This window comes from Corythoichthys intestinalis, chromosome 19 (genome assembly GCF_030265065.1).
Source record: "Corythoichthys intestinalis isolate RoL2023-P3 chromosome 19, ASM3026506v1, whole genome shotgun sequence".
NCBI lineage: Eukaryota > Metazoa > Chordata > Actinopteri > Syngnathiformes > Syngnathidae > Corythoichthys > Corythoichthys intestinalis.
Genome location: NC_080413.1, coordinates 13,291,662 through 13,311,328, shown reverse-complemented (window position 1 = coordinate 13,311,328; position 19,667 = coordinate 13,291,662). Strand labels below are relative to the sequence as shown.

The 19,667-nt window shown below is 39.4% G+C and overlaps 1 protein-coding gene across 1 annotated transcript in view; it reads left to right on the top strand.

Moving 5' to 3' along the window:
• Window positions 1–19,269, top strand: part of cad (carbamoyl-phosphate synthetase 2, aspartate transcarbamylase, and dihydroorotase) — a 47,294-nt gene extending 28,025 nt beyond the window's left edge. The window contains exons 26-44 of the mRNA XM_057823021.1: window positions 648–752; window positions 830–1,075; window positions 6,289–6,370; window positions 6,462–6,628; window positions 6,688–6,852; window positions 6,930–7,061; window positions 10,366–10,567; window positions 10,628–10,818; window positions 10,913–11,053; window positions 12,013–12,090; window positions 12,157–12,298; window positions 12,366–12,559; window positions 12,648–12,722; window positions 14,550–14,762; window positions 14,826–14,951; window positions 15,012–15,167; window positions 16,970–17,071; window positions 18,706–18,800; window positions 18,877–19,269. Of these exons, the coding sequence (XP_057679004.1) occupies window positions 648–752; window positions 830–1,075; window positions 6,289–6,370; window positions 6,462–6,628; window positions 6,688–6,852; window positions 6,930–7,061; window positions 10,366–10,567; window positions 10,628–10,818; window positions 10,913–11,053; window positions 12,013–12,090; window positions 12,157–12,298; window positions 12,366–12,559; window positions 12,648–12,722; window positions 14,550–14,762; window positions 14,826–14,951; window positions 15,012–15,167; window positions 16,970–17,071; window positions 18,706–18,800; window positions 18,877–18,976 (2,712 nt within the window). The 3' untranslated portion in view covers window positions 18,977–19,269. The remainder of the gene's footprint in view (window positions 1–647; window positions 753–829; window positions 1,076–6,288; window positions 6,371–6,461; window positions 6,629–6,687; window positions 6,853–6,929; window positions 7,062–10,365; window positions 10,568–10,627; window positions 10,819–10,912; window positions 11,054–12,012; window positions 12,091–12,156; window positions 12,299–12,365; window positions 12,560–12,647; window positions 12,723–14,549; window positions 14,763–14,825; window positions 14,952–15,011; window positions 15,168–16,969; window positions 17,072–18,705; window positions 18,801–18,876) is intronic.
• The last annotated feature ends 398 nt before the right edge of the window (window positions 19,270–19,667 follow it).

Sequence of the window (19,667 nt, the reverse complement as noted above, 5' to 3'; positions counted from 1 at the left end):
ATATGGATGTAAAACAGTCTCGATTCTTGGTGAAAAGATAAAAAAAATGTGCATTTAGCATTTTACGTCAATATGTCTAAGTACGACGCTAGTCTGTTAGTCAGTGTGGCGGCCGCCTTATGTAAACAGAGCATTTTTGGTGAAGATTCTTGTGAATAAATGATTAAATCCCTGAATTTTTTTATAGATATGGACATAAAACAGTCAAAACAGTCTCAATTCTTGGTTAAAACCAAAAAAAAAATACATGCACTTAGCATTTATTTTCCGTAAATATTTCGAAGAATGATGCTAGTCTGTTAGACAGTGTAGCGGCATCCTTACAACAAAGAGCTTTTTACGTTGAAAATTCTGGTGAAAAAATGAAAAATATAATAATTACAGTACCTTGAATCCTCGAACAAATCACTCCTGAGACAATCTTGTTGGTATGCGGGACAGCTTTCATACTTTTTTTCAACATAAATCCGGCGTTGGATCGCAGCATGTCGCTGCGACCGGCTGCGAATAACTGAAGCGTATTGTGGGATGGCCCACTACTTGAAGGCGTGGCGCAGTGAAGTTGAATCTGACCCGTCAATATCATTATGAAGTCTATGATACAGCACCGTTACTCTTGTGATGTTACATTTTTTGTGCGTTTGTAGAACAAGAGTGAGCTGCTGCCCACCGTCCAAGCTCTGGAGTCGCTAGGTTACGATCTGTATGCTAGTCTGGGCACTGCCGATTTCTATACCGAACATGGCGTCAAGGCAAGTTGACCCACCAGAAAACTCACTTTACTCCTACTCTACGCTACGCGACTCTACTCCTACTTCTCATTTGCCAGGTGAAGTCAGTGGACTGGCCATTCGAGGAGGAAGACAGCACGTGTCCCACCAAGGAAAAGCAGCGCAGCATCATGAACTACTTGGAGGAGAACCACTTTGACCTGGTGGTGAACCTCTCTATGAGGAACAGCGGGGGACGCCGTCTGTCCTCCTTCGTCACTAAGGGTTACCGCACCCGCCGCATGGCCATCGACTACTCGGTGCCGCTCATTATCGACATCAAGTGTACTAAACTCTTTGTTCAGGTATGCATTTCACACTAGATTATTGCTTCTATATCTTTATAAACAGAAAACAAATCTTTCCTGGCCTGCCACCATAGTCACAGTGAAGCTGAGAGCTATGTGCGCTTCGTCATATGATTGGGTCTTCGTTTTTGGGATACTATGTCTGATTACATTCCTTTTTATTTCTGTTAAACCTTTTTTCATGTTGTCTCTTGAGGGTTTGTTCACTGGACTTGAGTTGTCTGATATTATCGGGTAGCCGATAAAAGCATTTCAAAATGATATCGGATAATATCGACTAGTGCTGCAACGATTAATCGATTCGCTCAAGTAATTCGATTAGGGAAAAAAGCTTTGAATTAAAATGTTGCTGCTTCGAGTATTCGTTTAATCAATGTGGCGTTGTATTGGTTCGTTTTGAAAGTGTTTGCATTTATTTGTATTAATTTGGGTGGATACACTGCCCTCTAGAGGCAACAGTGAATATGATATGTTATTTAACATGGCTGAATCTAGCTGCTCCCTGTTAAGTTTTTGTTTGAGCAAATGTTTTTTTAGGGGTGTCAAACGATTAAAATTTTTAGTGGAGTTAATTACAGCTTAAAAATTAATTAATCGTAATTAATCGCAATTAATTGCAATTCAAACCATCTATAAAATATGCCATATTTTTCTGTAAATGTTGGAATGGAAAGATAAGACACAAGATGGATATATACATTCAACATACCGTACGTAAGTACTGTATTTCTTTATTATAACAATATATCAACACGATGGCATTACCATTATTAACATTCTGTTAAAGCGATCCATGGATAGAAAGACTTGTAGTTCTTAAAAGATAAATGTTAGTACAAGTTATAGAAATTTTCTATTAAAACCCCTCTTAATGTTTTCGTTTTAATAAAATTTGTAAAATTTTCAATCAAAAAATAAACTAGTAGCCCGCCATTGTTGATGTCAATAATTACTTACACAATGCTCATGGGTGCTGAAGCCTATAAAATCAGTCCCACCCAAGCGCCAGCAGAGGGCAACAAAACTCCGAAAAACACAACAAGTACACATTGCACTGTGCTGTCATTTCAAGCTGTTTGAGCGGGGCATGTGCGTTAATTGCATCAAATATTTTAACGTGATTAATTTAAAAAATGAATTACCGCCCGTTAACGCGATAATTTTGACAGCCCTAGTTTTTTTAATGCATTCATAACTTAGTTTCTAGGTATATTCAGCGTCTTTTTTTTTTTTTTTTGCGGGAATATGTTTTTGAACGATTTGTTAAGAGCATTGTTAAAAAAAAAAAAAAAAAGTTTTATTGCAAGACTTTTGCTATGCAAGTTTGCCAATTGTTCTTTTGTTGTACTTAGGTCCTCGGTTTTTTTTTTTGTTTTGTTTTTTTTTTTTGTTTTTTAGGCGTTTGGGGCTAAACTCGGGTATTTTAATTTTTTATGTTTCCTAATCCGATTACTTGAACTAACTAGTTCATAGATTAATCGCCTACTAAAATAATCCATAGCTGTAGCCCTAATATCGACATTGGTTTTGGGCCAATATGCATATGGCAGTGCTGTCATGTCCTCTTATTTCAGGGGTGTCCAAACTTTTTGCAAAGGGGGCCAGATTTGGCATGGTAAAAATGTGGGGGGCCGACGTCCTTTACGTAGAACAATATATTTAAGCAAAATTTAGCTAGCCATTCAGTGTGTCACATTTGCTTTATTATTTTTTTCAATGAATAATTTCAACAATCTCCCAACTAGCCTTTGTGGCGTTCTCTTTCGACTCTCGGGCTCTTACCAAATACTACTGCTGTGAAATTAAACTAGCTTCAAGTTGCTTCAATTTCTCACTGCGTATCTTCCCTGTAATCTTGTCGTACATGTCGTGCGTGTCTTGTTTGGTAATATCGCCTCACATTGAAATCTTTAAAAACAGCAACTGTCTCTTTGCAAATGAGGCAAGACACAGTTGTTGCATATTTTAGTGAAGAAATAGTCCAATTTCCATCGATCCTTGAAGCGTCGGCCGTCACAACTTTCTTTTTTTTGTTGATTGTCGCCATGTTAGAAAATGGAAGTAATGGGTCACACGGAGTAATGTTGCTTAGCCCTTAAATACCTGCAACATGAAGCAATTATCAGAGAATCCCAAAATTTGAAAAATAAGGTCCTAATGAAACCTTTTTTTTCAAATTTGTAAAACGAAATGTCAAAATGAATATGTGTAATCAGCGCTCTAATAGCTATAACCCATGCTAAATCATGATTTTTTTCCTCATGGAACCTGCAGTTGCATGTGTTGACTTGCATCCATCATTTTTTTTTTCCAAAAAGAAATGTCAAAATTCTAAATCTCAAAATCATGAAATTTTAGGTGTATCAAATGTGATAAATGGCGATTAAGGGTTAAAGTGCTGCTGGCTTTTAGTGGGTAAATGAGGAGCAGCATTTCGTGTGTAAGCTACTTCATATGCTGGTTGCAGTACTGCTGACCAATTTATTAAGTCTGTGTGCGGGCCAGACGTTATTGATTTTATGACAGAAGCTGGGGGCCAGATGAAATTTGACCACGGGCCGCATTTGGACATGTCTGTCTTATTTCCTGCTTGCGCTTCTGGTGTTTTTTTGCCCCCTGCTGGTGCTTAGGTGTAATTAGTTCCAGGACAATTGCGAAGGGAGAGAGCTAAATAGACGAGCTAACGTCTACAGCAAAGTCCTTGCCCTCTCAACACATTGTTTGTGCCTTATACAAGCATCACTTGTAAGTTATGTTCTTCCTTTGTTTTATATTCATGAACGTTGTGTTGTATATTGGAGATGTGGTAACATTATTGCTGTTTTCAGTTTTACAAAAAAGTATCAGTGCTCTTGTCAAGAGAAAGAGTAAAGCCAATTTAACTTTATTCCAACATCTGACTTCTCTTTAGAGCCTGATTTGTCCGCTATCTGTCAATTTGTGTACCCACACACACACTGACGACAGAATAAGTGGTTTATTGGCACTTTTCACGTGATAAAAAAATTGATTTTTGCACTATTTTGATTTCAACAATAAATATAGTGGTGCAATTTAGGCACTTTTTCCATAACTTCAGTTGATTTTTTTTTTTCTTCACACAACGTTTATTTGGAAAACCTTGAAAGTTGTGATATTTAATATTAGTAAAACATCCAGTGGGGCATCATAATACGATTAGCCATAATATTTTAAGTCCGCGTACTGCGGTACCTCTACTTACGGATGTCTCTACATAAAGAATTTTCAGGTTAAGATACGCTTCAACGGAAAATGTTGCCTCTTGTTACGAAAAAAATTTCAGGATAGAAAAGGCAAAAATACAGTATGGCTAGTACTCGCACCTCCCAGAGTTTACTGAATGTAACATACTTAAAGCTGCTCTCATTGGCTATTGCTTAGCATTCCTGGCATCCAATTGGCTAAGAGGGACCTCTACTGTATGTGTATGTGTGTATCCCAGTGTCCTCTTCATTCGCCCCTCGTGTTCAGACATCTTTAAATGAGAGTATTTACTATTATTTTGTACGCTAGTCTTGGTTTTTTACATTATGCACAACTCTGATTTTTTGTTTATTGTGCAATAATCTAATTGTAACATGTATTTGCTGCATGTTTTGATGCATTTTTATGCATTATATTATATATACATTACATATTATAAGATTTATGTCTGAATTTTGAGGGGTTTGGAACGAATTAGGGCATTTACATGAAAAACTCATCTCTTTTTCAAGTGACAAAACTACTTCCAGAACCAATTAATTTTGTAAGTAGAGGTACCACTATGCAGTGGTATGAAAAAGTATCAGAACCTTTTGGAATTTCTCACATTTCTGCATAAAATCCCCATCAAATGTGATCTGACCTTTGCCAAAATCACACAGATGTAAAAACGGTGTCTGCTTCAACTAAAACCACCCAAACATTTATAGGTTTTCATATTTTAATGAGGACAACATGCAAACAATGACAAAAGGGGGGGAAATAAGTAAGTGAACCCTCTGCCTAAGAAGACTTAAAGAGCAATCGAAACCAATTTTAACCAAACAATTTGTCAGGTGTGTGGCCAATCACTGATTAGTGGTGTAAAGCTGCCCTGCCCACTATAAAACACACACCTGGTAAGAATTGTCTTGATGAGAAGCGTTGTCTGATGTACATCATGGCTCGGTCAAAAGAGCTGTCCGAAGACCTGCGATTAAGGATTGTTGATTTGTGTAAAGATGGCAAAGGATACAAAACCATCTCTAAAAGTCTGGATATTAATCAATCGACAGTCAGAGAGGTTTTCTACAAATGGAGAGTTTGGCACTGTTGTTTCTCTCCCAAAGAGTGGCCGTGCACCAAAGATGACGCCAAGAGTTCAGCGCAGAATACTCAGAGAGGTAAAAAAGAACCCTAGAGTGTCTACTTAAGACTCACAGAAATCACTGGCACAGTCCAATAGCTCTGTGCATACATCAACTATATGTAAAACTATGGCCAAGAATGGTGTTCATGGGAGGACTCAACAGAGGAAGCCACTGCTGTCTAAAAAAAAAAATGTTGCTCGACTAATGTGTGCAAAAAGGCTCTTGGACACTCCACAGAAGTTTTGGCACATTATTTTGTGGACCGATGAAACAAAAGTTGAATTGTTTGGGAGTTACACACAACGTCATGTGTGGGGGGGGGAATGGAACAGCTCACCAACATCAACACCTCATCCCCACTGTGAAGCATGATGGAGGGAGAATCATGGTTTGGGGCACAAATATAACATGTGATGGTTCACTTATTTTTCCAACTTCTGTCGTTGTTTGCATGTTATCCTCATTAAAATATGAAAACCTATAAATGTTTGGGTGGTTTTAGCTAAAGCAAGCACTGTTTTTACATCTTTGTGATTTTGACAAAGATCACATTTGATGGTGATTTTATGCAGAAATGGGAAAAAATCCAAAAGTTTCAAATACTTTTTCATACCACTGTATATCGGTATCGGATTTTTGGCGTTTGACAATGTCGGGATATCTGTAATCGGTTAAAATGTCATTATCGTACAACTCTATGGATTTCATATCTCCTGCTCAGTGCTATTTGTATGCTCACTGCAATACAGTTGTACTTTGACTTAAGAGTTTACTATCATATATAGTTCTCAAAATTGTTGGTGAAGTCTGGAATTATCGACGGAAAAATTGATAGATTGAAATTGTTGTCGCCAGGCTCTTCGTCAGATTGGTCCAAGCCCGCCAGTGAAGACTCACATCGACAGCATGACATCACAGACGCTCGTCCGTCTGCCGGGTGAGCATCTAAAGTTGGCTTAAGGACTTTTTATTTCTAACGTTTATAAAAATTAAGGACACATATTAGATGCTTATTTGGGGGCTGCTAGGTCTTATCGACGTCCACGTTCACTTGCGGGAACCCGGCGCCACACACAAGGAGGACTTTTCATCAGGCACGGCGGCCGCCCTGGCAGGCGGCGTGACCATGGTGTGCGCCATGCCCAACACCTCGCCTGCTGTCACGGACGCCACCTCTCTGGCACTTTTACAGAAGGTAAGTTTCAACAAGAAAGTTGTGTTTTTACGTCTCGCTTACGTTATGTGGCGTACCAGCTCGCCAAAGCCGGATGCCGCTGCGACTACGCGCTCTACCTGGGCGCCGCCTCGGACAACGCGGCCGTCCTGCCGGCTTTCGCTAGTCAGGCTGTTGGCCTGAAGATGTACCTGAACGATACCTATTCCACCCTGAAGATGGACAACGTCTCGCTGTGGATGGAGGTAGGCTCTTCACCAGCTAGCTGTGTTTGTTAACTACTGTACGAGATTTTGTTAATGTAAGTTTCTTCTCTTTGAAGCACTTTGAGAAGTGGCCCAAACATCTCCCCATCGTGGCACACGCTGAGAAGCAGACGGTGGCCGCCATCTTGATGGTGGCTCAGCTCTACCAGCGGTCGGTGCACATCTGTCACGTGGCTAAGAAGGAGGAGGTAAGACTTCCCTTTCTTAAGCCAAGAACAAGAAGTACTCAAGATTAAGGGTGTGACAATATATCGTAATGGTGATATATGGTGATACTTTGTATCCCAAAAGGTTATCGATATGCTCCTGCCAAGAATCGAGATATCGTTTTAAAAAGGTGTCAATGTTTAAAAAAAGAAGAAAAAAAAAGGGACCAACAAGTTGCTACCAAAATCGTCCACCATAATAGTGTCTCAGGTAGGCATGTGCCGGTTACCAGTTTCAAGGTTTACCGTGGTATGAAAACGTCACGGTTTCAAAACCACTTAAATTTTCCGTCATACCGTAGTACGGTATTCGCTACTATACATTTCCCAAAAACGCAGCCAGAAGTATCCTGGAGCGGCAGCGCTCACCCTTCCTTCAGTGACTCTATTCTGCTATACAGCCAGTGAACCAAAAAAGAAACACTCCAAACACAAGGCGTACTTTTCTTGAATTTATAGACGACTCAAATCATGGTAACTGAAATAAACAAAACCAATACATTTAAAACGTTGTCCAATCGTATTTTTACACGTATGAGTAGCTTCTTAGCACAAACACAGCAGAATGTGAGGAAGTCATATCCATGAACACCATGAAAAAGTTTGCCAAAAACAAAACACACATTTTCCTTTCAAATTCAACATACAAACTAACTAAAAACTTACAAAGACGAATGTTAGCCTAGTCTTAGCTGCTAGAGCAACTTCATTGAGGTTATAAATCTCATGGCCACTGAGAAGCAAGCTTGGATGAAGGAAAAGGGATAACAACAAAGATTGCTAATTACGACAGATGATCTCACTCTAAGCACAAATGCACGTTCGCTGGTAAAGGAGAGGTCTCACTCCCAATTCTTTTTAGATGAAACATTTACACAACAATTTACATTTTAACTAACTTATACATTTTTAACTTAATAACTTATGAATTCTTTGTCTTTTTAACACGAAGGCAGGACATGTAGACTAGAATTGACAAAGTGGCTGGAAATGGCGAAACTTCACTTGAGCTTTTTGCCCCCTCAAAAAAAGTCGTACAGTAGATATATTTTAATTTTATTTAGAAGTGTTTTTACTTTTTTATAGCATATATTTTTGTTCTTGCTCTAATCTTGAGCAACCTGAGCTGTGGCTGTGGGTAATCCTATAAGTTCTATTGATTTTAATTCTATTTAAAATATTTGTTATTTTTTTGCTTATTTATTTTAACATTATATACAAGTTCCAAATTGCAAATATGTTCTGAAAAATTTTGAAAAATCCCAGAAAAAAAGTTTTTTTTTTAACCCATACATCTCAAAATAACACATTTTGGAGCCATAATTGCAATACTGTGACACAGTGAAAGCGTGGTATTTTTTCTCATGGTTATCGTACCGTCAAAATCTCATACCGGCACATGCCTAGTCTCAGGTAACTAAGGCTGCCATTGACGGTGTTCGACGCCGAATCCATTTTGACTGCGAACGTTCGTTCATTCGAAATAGGGCTGCAGCTATCAATTATTGTAGTTGTCGATTAATTGATAAACTGTTTAGTTCGAATATTCGAGTTATCGGATAAGGAACATAAAAAATTTTACCTGAGCTGAGCCTCACACGGTATATATACTGCATATTAAAAAAAAGAGGATCTATGTACAACAAAAGAACAATTGGCTAACTTAGATAGCAAAAGGCCGCTAGCTTAAATGCTATAAAATGCTAACGCTTTTTTACAATGCTCTTAACAAATGGCTCAGCAGCATTCAGTATTCCCACAAAAAAATGGCTAAATATAACGTTAACACTTTATAATAACGATCCGTTTAATAGTTAATAGATCATTAGTAAACTGTTGATAAATGATTTATTGTTGATTTGTGAAGTATTTGTTAACAGTTTGTTAAGCATTGACAGGGTGTTGTTACCTGAAACACAGTTTGTGTAGAAACGTTTCAAGTTTTTGTGTGTGACGTTTGGCATTTCTATCTTTTCAGGTTAAGAAATGCCGTTCACTTCAAATGAAAAAGCATTTTGATAAGGGATTTTGCAGGCAGCGCTCATGTTGCACATTTATGAAAATCTGCCATAAACCCAACGAATATTTGAACTTTTCTTTGTATATTTAACCAATAAAACTTATGACCTTCAACATAAAGTGTATATAGTTTTATTAAGATCCATCAACTAGCATGGGCATTTAGAATGGGGTCAACCATATTGGAACACCCTATAAATGCTTAACAAACTGTTAACAAATACTTCACAAATCAACAATAAATCATTTATCCAGTTTAATGATCTATTAACTAGTAAAACTGAGTGTTACCAATATACCTTTAAACTAAATTACGAATGCATTCAAAAAACCATTAGCTCAAACAAAAACTTGTTAAGACCAACCATGTTAAGGATTTGGACAATTTTTAGGTTGAGTTTGTTTACCTGCCCGTCAATGTAGGCCACCTCTCCTCTCAGGACCACACGGCGAACTTTACCCTTCACCTTCATGCCTTGAAATGGCTTCCACTTGGACTTGGTGAACTGCATGGCAGATGGAATCTGCCACTCCTGCTCCAAGTCCACCTAAAAGAGAATACATATGAAAATAAACTTGATAAAAATGAGATTTATTTATTAGGGAGCAGATGGATTCAGCCATGTGAAATGAGATAGACTAGAGGGCCGTGTATCCCACCAAATCAACAAACAAAATAAATGCAAACACTTTCAAAACAAACCATTACAACGTCACTTTAATTAAACGAAAACTCGAAGCAGCAAAATTTAATTTGAATCTTTTTTTCTAATCGAATACTCGAGTTAATCGATTAGTTGTTGCAGCGCTAATTTGAAACCAGAGCATTCGCAGTCATTCTGTCCAATTTTCGGGGAAGTAACTGAAAATCAACAGGTAAATAAACTTAAATGGCCCAAAATGACCTCATTGCCTGGAATTGGCTGCCAATGATGGCCATAGACGTTCAATCGGTTTGAAGTGGGAGGGATGGCAGCGAATGAACGAACGTTCATTCGCTGCCACCCTCCCAGTTCAAAAGGATTGGACGTCTATTAGTGATAAACTCATTCCAATTCGCAGCAGAAGCTTGTTTTTCTGTTTATTAGTTGTTTGTAGACTATCCTAGAATTCCTGACCAATGTATCGATAATCGTTGTATCGCTATATCATCAGATCATCGTTATCGTGAGCTTTGAATCGCAAATCGTATCGCATCGTGAGGTAACAAGGTTCCCACTCCTACTCAAGATATTGCTCTTTTTTTTATTTTTTTATCCTCGTTTAGATTGTGATTATCCGGGCCGCCAAGCAGAAGGGCATCCAGGTGACGTGCGAGGTGGCGCCCCATCACTTATTCCTGTGCGAGGACGATGTGGCGGAGATCGGCAACGGGCGAGCGCAAGTGCGACCCATGTTGGGTTCGCGGGAGGACATGGAGGCGCTGTGGGAAAATCTGGACATTATCGACTGCTTCGCCACAGACCACGGTTAGCAGCGGCATCGCCTTCACAATGTGAATGGAGGAGCTTCATTTTAATGTTCTATAGCTCCTCATTCCGCGGAGGAAAAGGACAGCGACCATGCTCCTCCGGGCTACCCCGGCCTGGAGACCATGCTGCCGCTGCTGCTCACCGCCGTTAGCGACGGACGCCTGACTTTAGACGACATCATCCGACGTCTTCACGACAACCCGCGCCGCATTTTTAACCTGCCCGTGCAGGACAACACCTACGTGGAGGTTAGTTATTTCTGTCACTGACAATCCTTGAATACTAATAAATAAATCTCATTTTTATGAAGTTTATTTTCATACTGTATGTATTCTCTTTTAGGTGGACTTGGAGCAGGAGTGGCAGATTCCATCTGCCATGCAGTTCACCAAGTCCAAGTGGACGCCATTTCAAGGCATGAAGGTGAAGGGTAAAGTTCGCCGTGTGGTCCTGCGAGGAGAGGTGGCCTACATTGACGGGCAGGTAAACAAACTCAACCTAAAAATTGTCCAAATCCTTTTTTTTGTGAGCCTCTTAATAGCAAATAATCTCTTCGATATTTTGATAATTTTCCTGTTTATTTGCCTATTTCGCTGTTAAATTAAAAATTAAAAAAATATGTATTTATATTAGAGCTGAAACGAATACTCGAGCAACTCGAATAACTCGAGTTTAAAAACTGATCCGAGTAATTTTATTCACCTCGAGGAATCGTTTAATTTTGCCAGCTCTAAGCATCACGTTTTGCCAGAAACGACTTTTATTGCGGGACAACGTGCTGACGTCACGTGTGTAGAGGAAGAAGCAATTAAAAAAAAAAAAAAACTTACCACAGCTGCTACAAACTACGCCGACGTTGCTAAAAACTACGCCCGCATGATGCTAGTAGCAGGTAGTGTCCGATGCGTCTCATAGATATCGCAAGCATTTAGGACTAGATGCAAAATGACAGACTCAGCCGCGTCTCAATCCTACGTCATCACCCTGAGCGTCCATTGCAGGTATAAAAACATGGCGCCCTCCGTAGGTCAAAACATGTACTAAATATTATAATTTTTAAATCATTGGCAACATTTCACGTGTTTCTAATAACATATTTTAGTAAAAGAGAACAACTGTGGTTTATTAGAGCCTACAAGTCTTTAAATCCGAGGTTCCCTTCAGTAAAAATGTACGATTTTTTTATTTTAAATGTTATAAATTAAATTAAAAAAACATAACTATTTTGTTCAAATTTTATTTTAGTTAAAAACATTAAGGTCAAAGCACATGAGTTACTTTCACGGGCCACCAAAAACTATGTGGCGGACCATATCTGGCTCACAGGCCTCGAGTTTAACACCTATTAATCAACATGTATTTTTGTCCACATCATATCATATACATATTGTATACATTATATATCAAACTTAAATATTTGTTTTGATTTGGTTTGTTTTCAGGTCTTGGTGCCGCCAGGTTATGGCGAGGATGTGAAAACATGGCCTGTAGCTTCCGTCCTCACGCCTGAAAGCCCAATGGTAAGAAGTACAAATCCAGTCTAACAATTGGTTGACGTTGACGTGAGCGTCGCTTCTATTTATCAGACCCCCGAGCGTCCTCGCCCGACCCCTCCCCGCGACGGTCTCGTGCGTACCCGAGCCGCCAGTCCCCGCCGTTCGGCCGGAGACGGTCGCTACTTACAGCCCGCTCGGGTTCATCGCTCGTCCGACCCGGGACTGCCCCCAGGTACAAAAAAAACAAGGGTAAAGGAGGGAAGTTTGTTTTCGTGGTTCTTAATGGTTTTTCCACACAGAGATGGTCATGCTGCCACCCTCGGGCGTGGCCGAAAGCTACAGCCACCCGCCTCCGCTGTCCAGGTTGTTGTCGCCCCAAGCCATACCAGGCCAGGCACCTGTTGCACAGCAAACCCACCCACATGTGTCTCCCTTGCTGCAGCACCTAGTGGGTCAGCATATCCTGTCTGTCAAACAATTCAGCAAAGAGCAGGTGTGATATTCATCTTGCTGTCAATGGCAGCCAATGAGAAAATATGCATACACTATAAGATACATTAACATTTTTGGGTCCGTTTCAGATGTCTCATCTGTTCAACATTGCACACACGTTACGTTTAATGGTTAAGAAGGAAGTCAGTCTGGATATACTCAAGGTAAGTAAATTAAAATAGACTCATTTGAGTTCAAGAATGAATAAAAGAATTATTAATAAACTTGCAGGATATGTTTGGAAGAGGTAATTACATTTTGGGGTGATGACATCAAAGGTCAAAGCCATCAGAAATGGAATTTAACAAAAACATAAGAACGAATAAAGGGATTATTATCAAACTTGCGGGATATTTTTTTAATGTACGTATTATTCTTTTATAAAATCGATTACTATTTGTTTTCTTTTTCTTTTTTTTATAAGGAATTATTCAGATACTGTACAGTAAGTGTATATTTTTATGATCCTTTTTAATTATTATTACTCATAGACTTCACTATCAGTTGACGGGCCGGGGGCCGAGCCTTAAAAAATTCTAATATTTTCACAACTAAAGCCACTAGCGACCTAAAACCAAAATAGGCACCTCCTTTAGGCATATATGAGTCTCCATGAGCAGCGGAATCAAAAAATTTTAAGTTGTTCCCTTAATAAAATCCCCATTCATTTTTTTAAATACGTATAACAAAACTTAAAATGGCTCTAAAATTCTCAAATTTTACGCCAGAAGCACAAAAATCAACAAATGCAGACACAATCACCTATATATTGAGGATCAATAGGATATACATACATATCACAAGTTTTTGCCCAAAATAGCAACTTAAATGTCATGTGTAGCGCTACAAAATCCAACATGGCGGCTGTCACAAAACAAAAAGTTGAAAATTCATGTAAATAAATGCTTAAATCGTGGAATTACTTTTGATATGAACGTAAAACAGTCTAGATTCTTGGTTAAAGGCAAAAAAATGGCAGTTGTCATTCGTTTTTCGTAAATATTTCAAGCAAAAGTTACGGTATTGTGTGATTCAACATGGAGGTCGTCACAAAACAGAGCTTTTTAAGTTGAAAATTCTTGTAAATAAATGCTTAAATCGTGGAATTTCTTTTGATATGGACGTAAAACAGTCTAGATTCTTGGTTAAAGGCAAAAAACGGGCAGTTGTTCATTTTACATAAATATTTCAAGCCAAAGTTACACTAATTGTAACCATTGATTTTTTTTATTTGTTCTCCACAACGTTGCAAAGTGTATATATGCTGCTATTTAATAATTACCTTGAATCCTCGACCAACTCTTGAGACACTCGCTATGCAGAAATAGCAGACATCAAGGAGTGGTCGAGATGTTCTTTTTCATATATCTACCCTTTTAAACATTTTTCTTTCAATTTTTCTTTGTTTAGATCGATTATTTATCATCTAAAATATGGGGGAAAATGCGAAAGTAACGAAAAAAAAAATACAATTAACCGATAGTTATGGGGTAGATATCCGTGACTTTTTTACAGACGCCAATTTTTTCATTGTGATGTAATTTGTTTAAGTTTAAAATATGCGAGTGAATAATTTTTTAGTCTTTTTTTTTTTTTTTTTTTAACTAAATATTAGACATCAATTAATGATTCTAAGCTAAAAATGTCAGACATTTCGAATAATAAATACGATTACTTACCTTCTTTTTATGGCTAGGTTGAAACAAAACCGGTTGCACGACGTCTGTAAACAGGGGTTTCCAGGGTAAAATGGACAAATAAAAAATAGTTCGGGGACTTAATGCGCCATAAATCTGCTACGGCAGCATATAGACATATTGTTCTATCACACGCAACAGTTGTTTTGGCTTAAAATACAGCAGTTTATTTTAAGGAGGGGTGCAAGAGCATAAACTGCTTTTTCAGTCTTGTCTGTGTTTTTCGACATAACAAAAGAAATCAAGCAATAAATTTGCTCGTTAATCACTTGTCGATCACGACTACTTCCTTAGGGTAAAGTGATGGCGTCTATTTTCTACGAAGTGAGCACTCGTACCAGCAGTTCCTTCGCGGCGGCTATGCAACGTCTAGGAGGCTCAGTGGTCCACTTCTCGGAGTCCACTTCGTCCACGCAGAAGGGCGAGTCCTTGGCCGACTCTGTGCAGACCATGAGCGGCTACGCAGACGTGCTGGTGCTCCGACACCCTGAACCTGGCGCTGTGGAGGTATATTCATAAAATCTTACTCAACTCAGATTTTAAAAGAAAAATGAATGAACTCTTGTCTAGAGAGCGTCTCGCCACTGCCGCAAGCCCGTAATCAACGCTGGCGACGGCGTGGGTGAGCATCCCACCCAGGCTCTTTTGGACGTTTTCACCATCCGGGAGGAGCTCGGCACCGTCAACGGCATGACGGTGAGGCTTGCCGTCCTGAAACGTCTGAAGCGGCTTTTAAATGTTTGACCTTTGAACCAGATCACCATGGTTGGAGACCTGAAGCATGGACGCACTGTCCACTCGCTGGCAAAACTGCTGACTCAGTACCGCATCACGCTGCGTTACGTGGCCCCCAAGAACCTCCACATGCCGGCTGAGATCATCGACTATGTGGCTTCCAAGGGCATTAAACAGGTTGGTTTGGGCGTAACTACTATAACTCGACCAGCAGAGGGTAGTGTTGCGTAATATCAGCATTGAAATGAACAGAATTGCACCAATAAAAAGAAATCCATTCTTTACCGTAGTTTTACAAAACTTGAGGTAAGAGGAAATTACTTTCCTTTTTAGAGGTGAATTTTCTAAGTCTTCATTATTTTCATGGGCTTTTACACAGTATGTTTCTAATTATAAAACTTATCATTAAAAAAGTACAAGGACTAAGCTAGTTTTGATTCACATTCAATAGCTAGCCAGTTGCTTGCCAGCTAATAGTTTAGCTTTTAGATAATGGTTGGTTGTCCATAGACTTCATATTGTATTGATGGGACACGGGGCTAATTCTTTATAGATATGGACGTAAAACAGTCTCGATTCTTGGTTAAAAGAAAAAGAAAAAAAGAAAATGCAGGTACAATTTATTTTACGTAAATATGTCAAAGTACAATGCTAGTCTATTAGTAAATGTAGCTAGCGGCCACCTTATGTAAACAACTTTTCCCATGAAAATTCTTGCGAATAAATGCTTAAATCCCCGGATTCGTATAGATATGGACGTAAAACAGTCTCGAGACTTGGTTAAAAGCAAAAAAAAAAAAAAAACAAACCGTGCAGTTAGCATTTATTTTACGTAAATATGTCGAAGTGCAATGCTAGTCTGTGAATGTAGCTAGCGACCGCCATATGTAAACAATGCTTTTCCAGTGAAAATTCTTGTGAATAGATACTTAAATCCCCGAATTCTTTATAGATATGGACGTCAAACAGTCTCGATTCTCTGGTAAAAGCTAAAAAAAAAAAAAACATGCAGTTGGCTTTTATTTTTCGTAAATATTGCTAACTATGATGCCAATGCAGTAGCGGCTAACTTCTCCCATTGATTTTTTTTTTCACGTTTCAAAATGCATGCATGGTACAAAAAATATAATAATTACCTTGAATCTTCGAACAAATCACTCCTGAGACTATTCTTCCTGTTTGTATGCGGTACAGGTTTCGTACTTTTTCAACAGAAATCCGGCTTTAGATCGCTGCGTGCGTGTTTGTGAATAGCTCCTCTTGATTTGGGCGGCCCCCTACCTGAAGGCGAGGCGCAGTGCATGACCGATCTGACGCGTCAATACAATCATGAAGTCTATGGGTTGTGACATTAACAGTTCAGGGGATTCACTGTGTTTCAAACTGAAAAGATAGCAGAAAAAATGTTAAAGGGGAAGTTCAGAATTTTTGACATTAGGCTTAATCTTCAAGTTAGAGGGGGAGTTGATTTCAGCAAATTCCGTGCAGTTATGTATTAGTTTCAGGGCTCCAGAGTGGCTAAGCTAACGCGAGTCAATGACTCGACCAAGTGACAGACTTCCCACCTTCCTCGAATGCAGCATGAGCACGAGTGGCCGAAGCACTCCTCTTTATTGTGGTCGCATTACGCATCTAAAAAAAATAGTCCCGCAGAAATAAATGAATTATGGCAGTTTGGTGTGACATTGTTTGTGCCTCATGGGTATTTTGAATTTATTTGACAATGTTAGATCTGTTAGCACCATTTTTTATTGGCATGTTAGGAAGGGACTATAGACTTGCGCTAGCTTAGCCACCCTGGTGCCCTGAAATGAATAAATAACTGACAAACTGCACGAAATTTGTTAAAATCAACTCCACCGACTAATTTATCCCCCGCGAACCCGAAGATTAAGCCTAATGTGAAAAATTCTGAACTTCCACTTTAATCTTAAATTGTGGACTAAACTAAAAAATAACTTCAACTGTGATGTTCACAGGAGGAATTTGAGAACATTGAGGAAGCGCTGCCCGACACTGACGTCCTCTACATGACCAGAATCCAGAAGGAGCGGTTTGCATCCGAAGCAGAGTACAAGGCTGTAAGTTGACATTCATTTGCTTTCATTTTAAACTCACGGTTCGTGAAAGACCCACAGTTAAAGTGCCTGTGACATCATAAAAAAAGAATCTTAAATAGCGTTATTATGTGAATTAGAATCATATTTTGAGACGATTCGACTATGTACAACAATTTGGCAAAGCGCAGATGATGAGAAATTAGTCTTTTAATTTGCCGTTTAGGACGCCTGTCATTATAGCGCTCTTGCGTCTTCAGCTGGGGGAAGACGTCAGCAGGGTCACGATTTCATCTGATTTAGAATTCAGCTCACTGAGGGGGAATTAATCCGAACAAGGAAAATACGACGGAGCAGCAAAATGTCATTGTTTCAAACTCTTTACTCCAATATTTTTACAGGATATTCTTTTTATCTAAGTATTTTTCCACAATTGCTAAATAAATGGTATTGTCATGACAAATAACAGTCTTGTGCTAGATAGAATATGAAATACTCAAAATGCATTTATTCAGTACGACATGGCAAAATTATTCCATAATGGTCAAAACAATCGACTTCTTGCACCTCCTAAACGATATTTTACGGCACCAGAGTTCGTCCGGCTTTTGTCATTTCCCTGCCCTGGCTTCGGAGAGCATAAACAAACCAGGAGGTGTGACAGCCAGCCGACATGCTAACCGAGCCGAGTTTCAAAGTCTTATTCTCGCCTTTCGAATCGAAAAATCACACAAAACTACCCCGGATCATGTCGCACGGTGACGGGGTGGTCGATTGTCTTCACTGATTGGCAACTCCCCTGGCGGCGAGTGAGCTTGTCGTTCCCTTGCTGCGGGTAGGAGCGCTCGTTTGCCGGGGAAGCAGCTGGAGAATGACCGCCGGACAAACCGGCCGACGTCGGAAGAGCGTGTAGCTGCCTGAGCCCAACCCAAGGATAGTGGTCTTTGCCGGGCACACGAAGACGGCAGAAGGGGCTGGAAGTCTGGACAATATGGAGAACCGCACGAGCATAAGCCAAGTGTAGTGCTCTCTCGGCAGGCACGCGAAGAGGACCGAGTGGTGTGTGCGACAAGCCAGCCGGTCGTCAGCCGAGTGGCTTTTCTCGGTGAACAAGGAGCATTGTCAGCCACAAAACGCAAGCCACCTCCGTGATTAAACGTGTGCCATGATCCCAGTATTTAACATAATACAAAACACGATGTTTACTCACTTCTTCGTAAATCTAATGGTCCCACAGTTGTCGGACTTGTTTTGGCCATTCTCCGAGGGTGAACGGGAACTTTTTGAAACACAAAAGGCTCACACGCCTCTCCCTGGTGCAGCAACAAAACCCTGCAGCACATTTGGCTGGCGTGATGCGAAAAATAAACAAATTATTCCACAAAATCAGCTGAATCCGCACTCCATCTGCATGCGATAAAGCAATGCCGTATTGTGATGTGAGATGCTGACCCGGGTGACGTCACATTTACATTCCGCCTCAAAACAGGAAGTTATTCATTTTCATGGCGCAGGATTAAAAAAATTCAATAACACGATTGCTTCCACACACATCCAAGTGGTCCATTTCATTCAGGAGCATAAAATACTGCGTGAAATAAACATGCTTTTTGCTGTCACAGGCACTTTAAGGTTCTGTTTTTTTGTCCTGGGTGCAGTGTTTCGGCCAATTCATCCTCAGCCCTCACATCATGACCGCAGCTAAGAAGAAGATGGTCGTCATGCATCCGATGCCCCGAGTCAACGAAATCAGGTTTGATTATTTCACTATGGAACAGTTTTACAATTGATTATGCCACTGACATTTTGGGCATCTGTTGTGTTTTCAGTGCGGAAGTGGACACAGACCCGAGGGCCGCATATTTCCGCCAGGCCGAGAACGGCATGTACATCCGAATGGCACTGCTGGCAACTGTGTTGGGACGATAATTAAGTCATTCCTGCCATTCAAGTTATTTTGAGACCAGTTTTTCTTTTAAAAGGGAACCCTCAGGGGAAAGAATGCTGCTTTGGTCAACGAGATTGAAGAACATTGTTGTAAAAACCCTGCTTTTTCTCCCCTTTTGTGATATACCTCATTTACTTGTAGTTACAATGTGCAGCATCACCCATTCGTGTACTTCAGTTGTCATTTTAGGTGATTTACAGGTCAAATAAATGTCATTTAAGTGTAGTAGATGTTTTTTGTACTGTCGAAAAATGAATAAAGATACATTACTGTCTTTGAAATTGTCAGTATTATTGAATCTGACCAACAGCGTAAGTTTGGTCTTAAGATTGGGAGGGACGATATAACACCATAACCTACATGTAGACCTTTGTTTTAAAAAAATACTTAAGAGACAATTTTTTAAAAATTCCAGAATAAATGTCTGGATTTTATTAGCAAATTTTAATTGCAATATTTGAACATAAATTATATTAACATACACTTGTTAATATCTCAACTATCCAGGAATGCAAAAAATAAACATTTGTGTTAAGACCACTCAAAATTGTCTCAATAAAGAAATTAAATATAACAAAAAACCTGTTAGGGAATAACAAGTTTAGTAAGTCTAACGTCTCTCTAAGCAGCTTCCTATTCAAGTTTGCAGGTTAGCAAATTCACAGTTTAATG